Source organism: Python bivittatus, unplaced genomic scaffold, assembly GCF_059951505.1.
Source record: "Python bivittatus isolate LINGU-HERP-01145 unplaced genomic scaffold, Pbiv_v1 ctg000700_np1212, whole genome shotgun sequence".
Lineage (NCBI taxonomy): Eukaryota > Metazoa > Chordata > Lepidosauria > Squamata > Pythonidae > Python > Python bivittatus.
In genome coordinates, this window is record NW_028277098.1 from 62,970,167 (window position 1) to 62,985,395 (window position 15,229).

General features: G+C 36.4%; 1 protein-coding gene across 2 annotated transcripts in view; it reads right to left on the reverse strand.

The window, feature by feature from the left end:
- Positions 1–137: 137 nt before the first annotated feature.
- The window catches only part of SLC26A9 (solute carrier family 26 member 9), a 63,852-nt gene continuing 48,760 nt past the window's right edge, over positions 138–15,229 (reverse strand). For both annotated transcript variants that reach the window (XM_025176455.2, XM_007422148.4), the window contains 7 exons: positions 14,532–14,624; positions 13,633–13,752; positions 8,675–8,992; positions 7,116–7,170; positions 5,779–5,924; positions 2,805–2,882; positions 138–1,890 (listed from right to left, as the gene is read on the reverse strand). In XM_025176455.2, the coding sequence (XP_025032223.1) occupies positions 1,843–1,890; positions 2,805–2,882; positions 5,779–5,924; positions 7,116–7,170; positions 8,675–8,992; positions 13,633–13,752; positions 14,532–14,624 (858 nt within the window). In that variant the 3' untranslated portion in view covers positions 138–1,842. The remainder of the gene's footprint in view (positions 1,891–2,804; positions 2,883–5,778; positions 5,925–7,115; positions 7,171–8,674; positions 8,993–13,632; positions 13,753–14,531; positions 14,625–15,229) is intronic.

Consider the following 15,229-nt stretch of genomic DNA (forward strand, 5'->3'; position numbering starts at 1 on the left):
GTAAGAGGCTTTTTAAGAAATAACCTTTGGCTTGTGCTGTCCATATCAGGCGTATGCCCTCTATGTCCCACACTTGACAGAGTCAACACTTGGGGGTGGAAGAAAGAGTCACAACAAAAAACTATCCAACATCAATAGTCATTTGCATCATTCACATTTTTATATAAAATTACTTTGCATTTACAAAATACAATTTTAAAAACTATCTTTGTCTAGATTAACTAATTAGGCAAGTCTGCCTGAGAGGTAGATTCTCTTCATTGTGACATAAACTAAAGAAAACCCTTGGGAATGTTGGAATGGTTTTAAACTGCTTGAGAGGAATCAGATAATAAACTGCTACTCTTGAACTTAGTCCTGTGACTTATTTAAGAGTCCTTTAATCAAATCTGTACACAAGGCAAAACTTCAGCACTAAGTAGGTTATAACCTAACTGATTTTAATATTGCATTTAGGAGGTATGATTTATTAAGGCTGTGCAAAGCAGGGGCATTTGTGGGGAATCAAAAAAATCAAGATGGCAGCTATGACTATGCAGTTGAAATCCTGCCCTTTTTAAATGTGCATCATTCATGCAATGTATGTAAAAAAATGCTGGACTTTGATTGTGTCATTGTGGCCACCATCCTGACTTTTCGGAACCCTCTCAGAACACCCCTGGTGCAAAGCATTCAAAAAAAGTTTTGCACTTTGGGAAATACCTCCTTCAGATGTGTTGGACAGCTTTTCACTTTATCTTCTTCTGAACAGAATACACAGAACTGGTAATCAGGTTGAAGAAAAATAGTTTCTTACAGAAATTTTATTTTTCAAAATGAACCTAAGCTGCATTATTTTGTTTAGTTATTAAGAACACAAGGCTACAATACCAAGAACAGCGTGGAATTACCTTGAGATTTCTAAACACAAGTATAGTCAAAATGCCATTGGAATAAATTAAAATATTCTCTTTGGTTTTGCTTAATTAAACCTATGTCAAATAAGCTTCATTTTTTAAAAATTCAGAGAACTGTGGAAATGCTCTGTGTGCATAGGTCCTATGAAAAACAATATTATTTTCATCCTCTAAACATACACATTCTTAAAAAAAGAGAAAAAAGAGCAGAGAGAGGTGTGGTTTATAATGAAAAAGGCAGTACTGCTTCTAAGTAATAATGTATGTTGGATGATCCTCAGTACTACAATAAATACAGTCCTTGTTTTGAGAAATGCAGAACCTATTGCATTTAGGCCACAAAAATAAGGAATATAGCAGTAGGTTGCAATGAACAAAATTAGAGGAAATCTAGGCATCATCATGGGTGTGTTTAACTTTTGCATAAAGACTATGCAATAAATGCAGATGTTAGAAACAATCACCCCTTTGTGAACTGAAACTGCTGCATTTCATGAGCATGATATCTGGCAATCAGTCAAACATTCTCCATATTTTCTTTTGTTTTCCCTCATGAGAACAACTCTGATGCTGGAGAATTCCTAGATATGCATGTCTGCTACATGCATACTTATGGCTCCATAAATAAAGGCTGTAAGAGGAGAGAAATATGAACTAGGAGATATTCAAGCTACTTTTCTGCTTCTTCTAGATGGATGAAATATATTCCCTGAGTTCCTTCCTGCCATGCCAACCATTTCAAGAGTCAGTTGCTCTGAGGTTCATAATCTGAGTGGAATCATAGAAGAGAATACCAGGTCTGAGAGACATTCTGTCCTCAGTGCTGTAGAAGCACCCGTGGTCCCTTGCCAAAAAAGCCATTTTCCTTGCCATTCAGGCACAGGAACCTTCATAAAGAAACATTGTGGACAAATAATTTGCCATCACAGGAATGTTCCTGAGTTGCTCATAGTGCTGTCTGTGTTTCCGAATGAAAAATGCTTCCAAACATTTCCTAGAAAAAAAGGAAGATTTGCATTATAAACTGATGCCAATATTACTAATAATGTGTCACAAAACTGTGTGAGAAATGTGTGTGGAATACAGCCTATATCAGGTACACTTTAGTTGTAATGAAATCATGGGTTTTAATTTAATCATGACTAATTTGTCCTATTGATTTTAGAGAAACTAATGTTATTAATTCTGTCTGAATTCAACCATTATGGATTCTTTATTCCTTATTATTTGATTTTATTATGTATGCATCTATCTATTTACTCAGATTTGTACACTGCCTCAGTTGACAAACTCTAGGCAGCTTACACTACAGTACACTACAAAAGTAATCCATTATAAAACAGTATAATCCTGAACACAGAAATACAATAGTCAACATTTCAATATAACCACCAGTGAATTCAACCACAGCATGAAAACGTTTATTCCTGGAAGGCTTGTGGGAAGACCAGTGTTTTGACTGCTGTCCTAAATATTAATTTGGAGGGAGCCATCATGAGTTGGGGAGGCGAGCTGGCCAGATGGAGGAAGCCACAGCAGGGGACTCTTCCGTTTAGATTCCCACTCCATCTATTTCCCTTAGGGTGAGGACCACTGGGGTGGGCAGATATGAGTCAGAACAGAGGTCTCAGAAATATCCCTTTCTTAAGTCATGCAAGGCAGGTAATCACTAATACCTTGAACTGCGCTTGGAAGCAAATTAATAACCAATGCAGCTCCTGCAACAGGCAGATGGCTGCATTCTGTACTAGCTGAAGCTTCTGAGTGGTCTACAGGAGCAGACCAGGTGCAGCAAATTGCAGCAGTTCAAACATGAGGTGACTAGAGCACGAGGGACCATAGACAGCACATCTTACAGAAGAATGAATCAGACTTTTCATTCAATACCATTTTGTTTTTTTAACTCACCTCTTCTAAATTTTGGAATTCAGCACTGCTATCTTCCAGAGATTCATCCGAGACAGAGACTTCGATCTGATTTGACCTCTGAATGGAAGCAAATGGCTGGTTATTGTTTATAAGATTAAAGTATGAAAATAAAGCTTCACAGACTTTTTAAAAGTCAAATATCAGCACTGGATTCTAGAGGATTTATGTATTAACATAAAACTTCAGAAAGTTGATAAATCAATATACATTTATGTAAGATGATTAACCTAACATGAGTTACAGCAATAATATAAATGTTTTATGGACTTTTTCAGCAGCCATTGCTAATGTTACAGCCATGTAAGACATACATTTAGCAAATTGCAAAATAATTATGATATGGATGTCATAGCTTAGAGTTGCAATAAATATACTTGGTATGAACCAGCATTTCACATCTCAGCAACAGCATAATATATAAATCTTATTTTAAGGTGGTGTGATATTTTAATCAGCTCTGGCAATATCTTTGTACTTCAATTAGCATTAAAACTTTCTGGATTGCATAAGAAACAGTTGTCAGGAGGTATTTTAAACACATGTTGCTTAAGGAAAAGAGCAGGAAAGATATAGATGGAAGTTATAAAAAGTGGATGTATACATCTGTATTTAGCCACAAATATTCATATATATCATGTAGACTGAGTTTCTTTCATATACATTATGTAGACTGAGTTTCCTAAAAGATTATTCTGGTCCTATAATTCTGTCCTAAGGCACAAAATCTAAACTCACCTGTCTATGGAACATGAGCTTAATACTTTTCCAGCATCCAAATGATAACTAGATTGATTGACTTTTAGTCAATCTCTCTGGAGCAAATATAGTCGATATATAGCAAAGATAAAAGCATTTTATCATGTCAGATGGTATAATGTTAATAAGGAAGTGAGGTATCACACTATCCCAGTGTTTCCCAACCTCAGTGACTTTAAAATGTATGGAGTACAATTCCCAGAATTCCCCAGCCAGCATGCTGGCTGGGGAATTCTGGGAATTGTACTCCATACATTTTAAAGTCACTGAGGTTGAGAAACACTGCACTATCTCATGACCTCAGTAACTGAATACAGTGTGGTAAGCTTTTTTGTATTTTCCATTAGTTTGTTATATACAACATAGTAGATTTACTTTGGAGATGGATTCATTTGAAAATTGCAGCATCAGCTGATGTTTTGCAAATTTGTGCCATTACATATCGAACAAGCAGATTTGTGTGTGTGTATGTGTGTATTTTCAAGTCAGTCTTGATTCTGGTTTTCTGGGCAACATTTTTTGGAAGTGGTTTACCATCACCTGCTTTCTAGGGTTGAGAATGAGTGACTGGCCCAAAGTCAGCCAGCTGGCTTTGTGCCTAAGATAGGACTAGAACTCAATCTCCTGATTTCTAGCCCAATGCTTTTAACTGCCACACCAACAAGCAGGTGGTTTATTTCTCCTCAAATGGCTCACACTGCCATTTCATACATTCAGGCAGTAAGTAGCGAGGCCCTATTTGTGTGCTGAGGGCAGCAAGTCTATTTCTCAAGTCAGTCAAATTTAGATGAGATGTAAATATGCTCATATCAGTGAAGGATTGGATGAATGCTAATAAGCTAGTTTGGCCTATATAAAATGAAGATACTGTTAACAGGCAATCTTTTGACCTGAATGATTAGGTGATACTTTGTAAGAATAAACAGAACCAGTCTCTGGTCTCAGTTTAAGTTTTCACAATAAAGTCAGTCGACAAAGAAAGACGCTGAAAAGCAGAATAACCTCTTTAGTGGATTTTGTCTCCAAGTTGGTTTTCACTGAGTTTAAAATCTGAACTTCTGTTTGCATATACACAGTAGCTAAGATATGGAGCAGAGTTTCTCATCTTGTGATTAAATAAATTAAATAAATAATAAGCAACCATTTCCAGCATATTCCACATTTCATTTACACCTATCTAGATCCATTTTGATATGCCTTGTTCATTATGCTTAGGTTAGACTGTCAACAACTGTAAGTATTTCATCTTAATTTGTAGTATAATAAGCTCCACTAGATTTACAGGCAAAGTAAGCCATTGTCTTATTTCACAACAGCAGTATAATTAGGACTGGGCAAGTATAGCCTGTTGAACAGAATATATTGACAGTAAAACTACAAATAGAATGGAATTTGTGTAAGAAAATATAATAAAAATGCCTGTTACCAAGCCCATCCTGTCTTCTCATTTTAGCTGCTCAAAACCTATCTTTCCTAGGTGTCTATACTTTCCTTTTTCTCCTTTAATAATTTTGAGTGCTAAAGTTAGCTTGCCTGTGGCAGCTGAATTACTAGCTACAGTGTGGTGATCATGAGAAAAGTTGAAAGGGTATACATTATACCATTACTGTTTTTTTATTGTTGTTATCTACCCATGGATATTTTAAAATGAAGATTAAAAGATATAAAAAGAAATAACTAAATAAATATCTGCAAATCAAGCACGTAGCCACTAATTGGGCAGTCATTCAACTATGACTTTCTAATGGCTAAATGGAGTTCTTTATCTTGTTCTCTCAAACTTTTTCACACTTGTTTAGCAGTGTTTAACAAAGCAGGTTACTAGCACTTATGACTGTAGATGCTGGACTTTAAACTGTATGGTCAATATCGGATCCTCCAAGAGGAGTTTATTAACATATGGTGGTCCTTCAGATTTGAAGAAGACACGCTGTTGTGCAGTTCATCTGTGGACACGGAGGTGGCTCTGCAGTCCTAGTCTGGAAGCACAGAATCTAGCACAATGGGGGCACTAGATATGTTTTGTTACAGACCTAGTAAGATTTGCAGAAGTTAGAAGTATGATTGCAAACCCACTAATTGTGATGAATGTAGGGAAGCAAGAAAAAGAGTTGGTTGCATGCCTAGTCTTCATTGGTGTGTTAGCTAGGGTAATTGCTGAGTAATACCCTATGACAAGGGTATTAATCATTTATACCTGTTCTAGGACGGAATGACAAGTAGCTCTGCTGCTGTTCATTGTTGCAAACAAAACAGCATCATGGATGGTCACAAAGAGGTGACAAGGCTCAAGACCTCCTTCTTCAAAGACTCCTCCAGTGCGAATATCATCATACACTTGAGCTAATGAAAGAGACAAAGTTAAAATTACTGACAGCAGATAATTTCTTTTTCACTAGAAGTGCTGGAGAAGGATTCCCCAAATCTTTAAAGTAAGTGGAGTTTGAATACAACTCTAACACCGGTGCTTCAATCTGAAGTTCAACGTTTGATAGATTGAACAGGAAGACTGAAAGAACTGCACTGCCCCTAGCTGGATAATGGGCTTGTTGAGCAATATACTCAGGTAGAGATGATTTTATATGGCAGAACATTTTTCATAGAACAGGAAAAACCTGTACCACAAGTGGCTGGCTATGTAACTTCCTTCTTTGAAAGAAGATACATTTCAGCTCTGCCATGATACATGGCCAATTGGGCATTTTGAAGAATTTAAAACTGTTCCTCTCCATATATGTTACTTTTGGTGGCCTCATGCTGTGTAAACTGCCAATTGGCCTGATATTTTACCTATGGCTGAGTTTAAGCTTTTAAGCTAGTATTTTGCATTTTAAAAATAACCCACACAACTCATATGTTTGTGCATGCATGTTACTGGAAGGCTATCTCAAGTAGTTTGGTTTCATTTCCGCTCTTTACAGGAGCGAGTATTACTGTAAACTTTGTCCTTGCCCTATATCACTAAAGGTCTACTCAAAGCTTTTTTTCCCTCTCTCTTGAAAAAGAGGCCTTTGAGTCAATGTAATTTTATCAGTGTTTTATTTGGTTTTTTTAATTTCTAAAAAACAGCAGATAGCAAAATAAAACTATTGGTGGAACTGTGATTTTCCAATCCCTGGATTACAGTACACTGTATGTGTAAATCTATGTGTGACATGATATAGTAAGTGAACATTCAACTTTTGATATTTGCCATCAGCAATGGTTCTGCCTCTTGTCAAAGATTTAAAAAATGGAAGTCAAGTGAAGTACGAGTTTGTTTTTTTACCAACAATAACCAAACAGCTTATTCCATCAGCTATGTCATTAAGATTCTTAAAATCTTAAAAAATACTTAAATACTTAATCTTTAAAAATACTTTAAAAAAAGTATCCATATTTCCCTTCTCCCCCCCCCCATTGTTTTATTTGTCTTTCTATATTAAAACTCTGAAGGCATAGATTGTTTATTGATCTGTAAACCACACTGGACATTTTTCAACCCTAAAAGTGTCAAGTTTTAAATAACTAACTAACTAAGAATAAAATTCTTACCAGGTATATTTGCAAGAAAGACCTTAATCCCAATCCTTTGATAGTTGGTACATAGCTACACAAGGAGATAAAAAGAGAGAGTGATGATGGTTTGATTTTGCATAGTTTTAGCCTCAGCATTTACAAGCATTCATTTAGGATGTAGATATTAGGCATAATATATTAAGATAATTATTTTCCAAAAAGCCAAAACTACACAGCCCTGAATTTTCCAAAGTGCCCAGTTCCTAGTGACACAATGTATAGTCTAAACCCAAATTATTAGAACAATAATGGAAATGATAAGGCTCACTTTTATTGAAACAGTGTATCTTTGAAAATGAAAATAGCATTGCATTTGGTATATAAAATTGAAGCCACAATCTGGCTTCAATTTTATATACCAAATGCAATGCGATTTCCTTATTTTGTGGCTTGCGACATACTTAGAACATTTAGATAATGAAATAAAAACTCATATCTCTTATGAAAAACTGTGCTCACAGGTCACGCTAAGCCATAAAGCTGGCTTAGCAACAAAAATATTTTCCCACATCCACTGTTGCTATATCCACAAGGGAGTACAGCTACCAAACGTATGCACCAAGCCACTGAGAAGCTAAGTGTGATATCTGAACATGAGATTCTGGTTTTATCTGCTCCAAAGATACCAGCAAACATTCAGGAGAATTTGTTAATGCTTATGCTGGTCTATTAGCGTAATAAAAATTTTATGTGATCTGATCTGATTTGTTTATTCCTTTGCCTACTGGCTTTCTCCATGAAACCAGAATCCTGCATTCAGACATCAGGGTTACAGGCTGCTCCACTCCAAACCAACTCTGAGCAGCTAAGTTTGCCAGTGGTTTGTCACCAGCTTCTAATCCAGTGGGTATACATTGATTTGTTTACCTCTAAAGTAGCCTTATACCTTAATTCAGGGCTGGAGAATCTGTGCCCCTCCATATGTAGTTGAATTATATTTCTCAACTTTCCTCACTATTGACCACTCTACTTTGGTTTTTTTGGAGCTGTATTTCAGCAACACCTAGAAGACCTTAGACTCTTCAACTCTGACTTATTGTATTTGTCAACTGCTCTTTAAAGAAATATGTAAACTGCTGACTGTACTCTGCATGTTTAGTGTGGATTCTTTATTTATTTGCTCCATTAATCTTGCAACTAACTGCTGTTGCTAAACTATGTGCAAAATTGCTTCTAATTGCAAGTGATTGTAAAGTCTCTCCCAACCTTTCTTTTTTACTACTGGCTCTTTGTACCAATGTATTTTGCTTGCTTGCAAGTCTTATTTGTCCTCTGGCTACCATAGCAGTCTCTTTATGATACATTTTGAACTATTGACTATTGCTCTGGTTTCATAAATCATCTCTTGGCTTCTCACGTGTGTTCTATAGATTCAGCATCTCATTCTGACTACTTAGTTATCAACCTTTCCAGTCTGTAGCCAGCAATGCAATGCTATCTGTGCCAAACTTTACTCCTGATTAACCCGATTTAAACAGGACATTTTAAAGACAGCAGCTTCAGTGAACAAGGCAGGTTCCAAGAGAACAACGCACCTTTCCCAAAGCTTTTGTACCCATCAGATCCACAAAGCAGACTCCACTCATATCAAGAATAATTGTGTGGAAGTTAACAAAGGGGGGTGCTATGGACATAGGATCAATATTGGAGGCTGGAATAATGCTGCAGGTGCTGTTCCGATGATCAGCTGTGCTTCCCTGTTCACATGAGATATTATTTGGACTTATAGGGTTTACAGATGGGTTGAAGACAATATAGGAGATGCTGTTGCCATTGGCAGCTGTCTGGTTGTTATTAGTATCCGTTGGAGAAGTGCTTTCAAAATCCTTCTGGAGTTCTTGCAGGGACACAGTCTGTAGCAAAGAAAAATAGTTATTTTACAAATCTGACCCAGGTGCACAAATACAGCATTATCTATCTGATACAGTTATCAAAATATGGAAAATGTCATAAAGCAATTAAAAATGAAACAAGTCTATGAAATGCTTTTTTTGATACAGGACTTTAACAAACAGAAAAAGGTTCATTTAGTTAAATATTGGCTTGTGGAGCCAATAAAATTGTGGAGAGAAAGACCCAGCAGAAGATGACTTCCCTCTTCCCTCAAAAGTTTTCTCCAAAGCTTTTCATGAATTGAGACTTTCTGAAATGGAAAGGGCCCAGTAGGAAGAAGCTGAACTGAATATGGTGCAGAGACAAAAACTATGTTTGTGAATGTTTGGCTGCTTGTATTTCTCTAAATTTGATAAACAGCTCAGATTCTAAAATATAATAGTAGTAGAACCCAATGGTTTTCACAGAACTGTCAGTGAAAGCATTGAATACTATTATTTTGGTAATAATAAACCCAATAGAGGGATTTTCACTCAGCAAAACATTTTAATGTTAATTTACAGTGCAGTTTTGCAAGCTAACACAACTATGTCAAGTTCCTGAGCCATACTACAGTTTTATTGGAGCTAAGTTAAATGGAAGAGAATATGTGTAGCTCAGGGTTGAACTGTGGAGTCCTTTGGGTTCTTTGAGCTTGCTTGTTTTATTGAAAACGTTTCGTTACCCGGCTAGGTAACATCTTCAGTGCTTACCCAGCTAGGTAACATCTTCACTGAAGATGTTACCTAGCCAGGTAGTGAAACGTTTGCAAGAAAACAACCAAGCTCAGAGAACCCCAAGGACTCCACACTAAATTAAATGTTCATTCATTGCAAGTTTTTCATACAGTCTGTGCTTTGTGATGTAATCAGTTAGCATACATAAGTTTGACTAAGTCTAGGCATTCCTGATTCACTTGTAGCAATTAACTCTATACTTTTTATTCTTCTCCCTCAAAGTGTTGAGTAACTATGTTTAAAGTATGCATTTAATTTTACCTTAATTTTGTTCATTAAATCTGCAATCCTATTATGTATTTTTCCAGTGAATAACCCCATATAACACAGTAGGACTTCTCGCTAAATAAGAATATACTGTATATTTAAAGACAGATATATGCATTTCAGTGTAATTCTGAAATTTCACTAAGGACTCAAATGAAACTCAGGCTTCTCTTCTATTATAAGTTTTAGCAAAGCTAGGAAGATGGCTCTGTTGATGCTTACTACTTTAACTACTGTTATACAGTGGGGCAAAAAAGTATTTAGTCAGCCACCAATTGTGCAAGTTCTCCCACTTAAAAAGATGAGAGAGGCCTGTAATTTTCATCATAGGTATACCTCAACTATGAGAGATAAAATGGGAAAAAAAATTCTGAAAATCACATTGTCTGATTTTTAAAGAATTTATTTGCAAATCATGGTGGAAAATAAGTATTTGGTCACCTACAAACAAGCAAGATGTCTGGCTCTCACAGACCTGTAACTACTTCTTTAAGAGGCTCCTCTGTCCTCCACTCGTTACCTGTAGTAATGGCACCTGTTTGACCTTGTTATCAGTATAAAAGACACCTGTCCACAACCTCAAACAGTCACACTCCAAACTCCACTATGGCCAAGACCAAAGAGCTGTCGAAGGACACCAGAAACAAAATTGTAGACCTGCACCAGGCTGGGAAGACTGAATCTGCGATAGGCAAGCAGCTTGGTGTGAAGAAATCAACTGTGGGAGCAATAATTAGAAAATGGAAGACATACAAGACCACTGATAATCTCCCTCAATCTGGGGCTCCACACAAGATCTCACCCTGTGGGGTCAAAATGATCACAAGAACAGTTAGCAAAAATCCCAGAACCACACGGGGGACCTAGTGAATGACCTGCAGAGAGCTGGGACCAAAGTAACAAAGGCTACCATCAGTAACACACTACGCTGCCAGGGACTCAAATCCTGCAGTGCCAGATGTGTCCCCCTGCTTAAGCCAGTACATGTCTGGGCCCGTCTGAAGTTTGCTAGAGAGCATTTGGATGATCCAGAAGAGGATTGGGAGAATGTCATATGGTCAGATGAAACCAAAGTAGAACGTTTTGGTCTAAACTCAACTCATCGTGTTTGGAGGAGAGAGAATGCTGAGTTGCATCCAAAGAACACCATACCTACTGTGAAGCATGGGGGTGGAAACATCATGCTTTGGGGCTGTTTTTCTGCAAAGGGACCAGGATGACTGATCCGTGTAAAGGAAAGAATGAATGGGGCCATGTATCGTGAGATTTTGAGTGAACACCTCCTTCCATCAGCAAGGGCATTGAAGATGAAACGTGGCTGGGTCTTTCAGCATGACAATGATCCCAAACACACCGCCTGGGCAACGAAGGAGTGGCTTTGTAAGAAGCATTTCAAGGTCCTGGAGTGGCCTAGCCAGTCTCCAGATCTCAACCCCATGGAAAACCTTTGGAGGGAGTTGAAAGTCCGTGTTCCCCAGCGACAGCCCCAAAGCATCACTGCTCTAGAGGAGATCTGCATGGAGGAATGGGCCAAAATACCAGCAACAGTGTGTGAAAACCTTGTGAAGATTTACAGAAAACGTTTGACCTCTGTCATTGCCAACAAAGGATATATAACAAAGTATTGAGATGAACTTTTGATATTGACCAAATACTTATTTTCCATGATTTGCAAATAAATTCTTTAAAAATCAGACAATGTGATTTTCTGGATTTTCCCCCCCCATTTTGTCTCTCATAGTTGAGGTATACCTATGATGAAAATTACAGGCCTCTCTCATCTTTTTAAGTGGGAGAACTTGCACAATTGGTGGCTGACTAAATACTTTTTTGCCCCACTGTAAATGGTCACTGTGAGTCATATCTATAATCTGAACTTTGAATTGATATGGCACAGATTCTGTCTTTTTTATTTCATGGTCTTTTAATAACAGGTTATCAAACATCCTGTGTGTGTGTGTGTGAAAGAAACAAAGTGACAGAGGGAGTGTGTGTGCGTGAACTTGGACAACATTCCACAGTTCTGATGATTTGGTTCTAAACCATGAAAAATATGCCATAATCACTTTGCCTCTAAGATGCTACAAAACTCTTCAAATTTCCCTAATCCTTTCCCTCTTTTTCTGTTCCTTAATTACCTATGTTTCAGACATATGGATAAATATCATCAGTTTAAGAAATGGAAAAAATAGAGAACTTGATAGATTGCTGAATCTACAAGCTTCAACCTGTTTTCAAATAAGACAAGTGACAATTTCTTATTAAATTCACAAGATCTTACCCATCTAGAACATATTAGATATAATATTATATTGTATTATATAATACTAGAACATATTTTATCAAATGAAAGCCAGTTTGGTCTTGTGGTTAAGGCACCAGGCTAGAAAGCAAGAGACTGAGTCCCGCCTTAGGCATGGAAGCCGGCTGGGTGACTTTGGGCCAGTCGCTCTCTCTCAGCCCAACTCACCTCACAGGGTTGTTGTTGTGGGGAAAATAGGAGGAGGAAGGAATATTAGGTATGTTTGCTGCCCTGAGTTATTTATTAAAGAAAAAAAGAAAGGCAGGATAAAAAATCTATATAGATATAAAGATATATTTTAGCAAATCATCAGGAACTGAATAATAGAGTAATTCATAGATGGATTTATACCTTGTATTACAGTAATCAAAATCTTTCTCGAGTGTGTTGGATGAGTTGTAAAATTAGTATATTTTACTATATCTGGTGGCAATGCTCATTTTAACTGAAACTTTGAGAAAACTGGAAAAAAATCGACAACCATTAATTCTAACGTGACTTTTTTGTTAATTTTTTCCAAGGTTTGTAACATAAAGAAATTAATTCAATTTTTTGTGTTAACTGCCATATTTAGTATATTAAAACATGGGCAAAGTAAAGATCCATGGTGTTTAAAAGAGTTGAAATATTCATTGCCTGAAAAATTAACATAACAGCAAAAAAATCTTGAAGAATCCCTTAGTTAAGGATTGTTTTACTTGCATTTAGTATTCATTTTTTTAGTTACATTAACAGTTTAATATCTAATAGATTACTTCCACCTCTACAAAGATAGACAGGTAAGTAGGTAGACAGACAGACAGACACTTTTACATTCACCTACAGATTTGTGTGTGTTTTAAGGTATTTGCATCTGCATGGTTTTTGCTTTCTGGTTGCTTTCTATTTCCCCCCCCCCAAAAAAATGCATTGTTGATATATTGTTTGGGGGTTTTGTTTTGTTTTTTTGTTTTTGCAATCCTCTGCATTTGCTGCAAGTAATTACTTCCCTTGAATTAACATTACAACTTACACGCATATCCTCTTATTCACATAGTTCACCTTTGGATATAAGAGCACAGAAAATGAAAATCACAGCCAGAACCCAAGATACATTGCATTATTCATACTTTTCAGATGTAGGGTTTAAAGAAGTTGCTTATATAATGAAGTAAATGCTTTCACAGGTCTTTGATCAGAATATTCTATGTGTGATAAATATTTGTGTAAGTTCTTTCTTTCTTTCTGTAAAATACTGCATTTCTTTTTTTAAACAATGCCATTTTCCCCTAGCTGTAGAAAGGCTCCCTTATAACCCAGATAATTGCTTAGTTACCTTGTCTTTTCTGAAGATAGATTTTAATTTGCTCATTTTCTGTGTTGCTGCCGCCATCTTTTCTTGATTTTTCACATACTTTTTTCTGGCCAAGTAGACTTTGATGGGATCTACACCAGTCTGTTTAGAGAAAAAAGTAGTAAGCTGAGTTATCTTCCTACCTGAGCTTTTAGGATGTTTGAATGTGAACCTGGCATATAAATAAAGAATCACTAATTTTTACTCTAAGATATAGAAAAGTAAGCAGAAGGCCACCACTTAATTAATTAGTTTTTTTGGTAGCGTCCAATAACAGAAATTCTCTTAATATTTCCCCAGACGGCTTTTAAAACTATATATTCTGAGACTATAAAAATATCATATAAAAAACTAATTGAATGCAATATTAGATAATAAACCATACCAAAGAGCTCTCTGGGAAGTACTGGGGAAAATTAAGACAGAATTTTACAGTATGAATGTTTGTCCACTGGCTGAGTCTCCTTTGTGATGAACTCTAGCAAGCAGACATTATATTTAAGAATTTTAATGCCCTCCTTCAGTATAAATATTTTAGGGTGGACTATGAATAAAACAAAATAAAAAAACACAAAATAAAGCAATGTTGAAATATTAAAACCAAAACTTGAAGCAGTGTATAAACAAACACACTGTAAGAGTAAAAAGGCATAGGGGAAATAAAAATTCATTTGCTTGTTATGAAAAAGGCATCAGAAGAAGTGTCTGTTTGTCTCCCTGGAAGTTAATTCTACAAGTAGCCCTCTCATCCTATGAAGCCAAAAAAGATTCAAAGAGGTTTGTGTGCGTGTGCAGAAATGATCCAGCCTTTGGTTTCCAGTTGGTTTTAATGTGAAACATTAAAGCTGAGGATATGTTTCATTTGGATCAATATGTCTTACCTTAGCAATAACTTTTTCCCTGAATATTTCTGAATTAGCGAAATACAGTGGGGAGCAGTAGGTGACGATTTTAATCCCTTCTATTTCTTGGACCTACAAAGCAAAAGTGACGAAGTTCAGTAAGAGAATATGTCCTGGGACCAGCAAAAGGAGAAGGAAGAAAAAATTCGGGAGAAGTTATATGGAGTGCCCTCCTACTTTTCTTTTTTTTAAATAATAAGAACAACAACAACAATAGCTGTTGCTTTGCAATCACAGGTTAATTAGTACAGCAAAATAAGGGCTATATGTATAATGCTTTATATAGTATAACAACTGTAGATCATAGGGTTGCAATTTCAGAGTACGAGGAAGGCACGTGGATGCTTAGGTTCCTTTTCAAAGTCTGGTAAATTGGGGGCACAGAATGAGTCTTAGATTTCTCCAAAAGTAGTTGCTGCACAATAATTTTTAATGTGACAAAAAAGGGAAGTTGTTCAATGCATGAAAAATAATCATATCAACTGTATTACATTATTTGATTTAATTTTAATTTTAAATATGGTTATTATCTTCCCCTTTCTGATTCGGCTGGAGAAAAGAGCCGGAAGGTTTTTCTAGTTCTGCTTGCTTTCTACCCTTTGCCAAAGTTTAATAAAGTAAAATCCCATTCAATGCCATAAAAGAAGCCCATATCCAGGCTTAAAATGAACACCTCT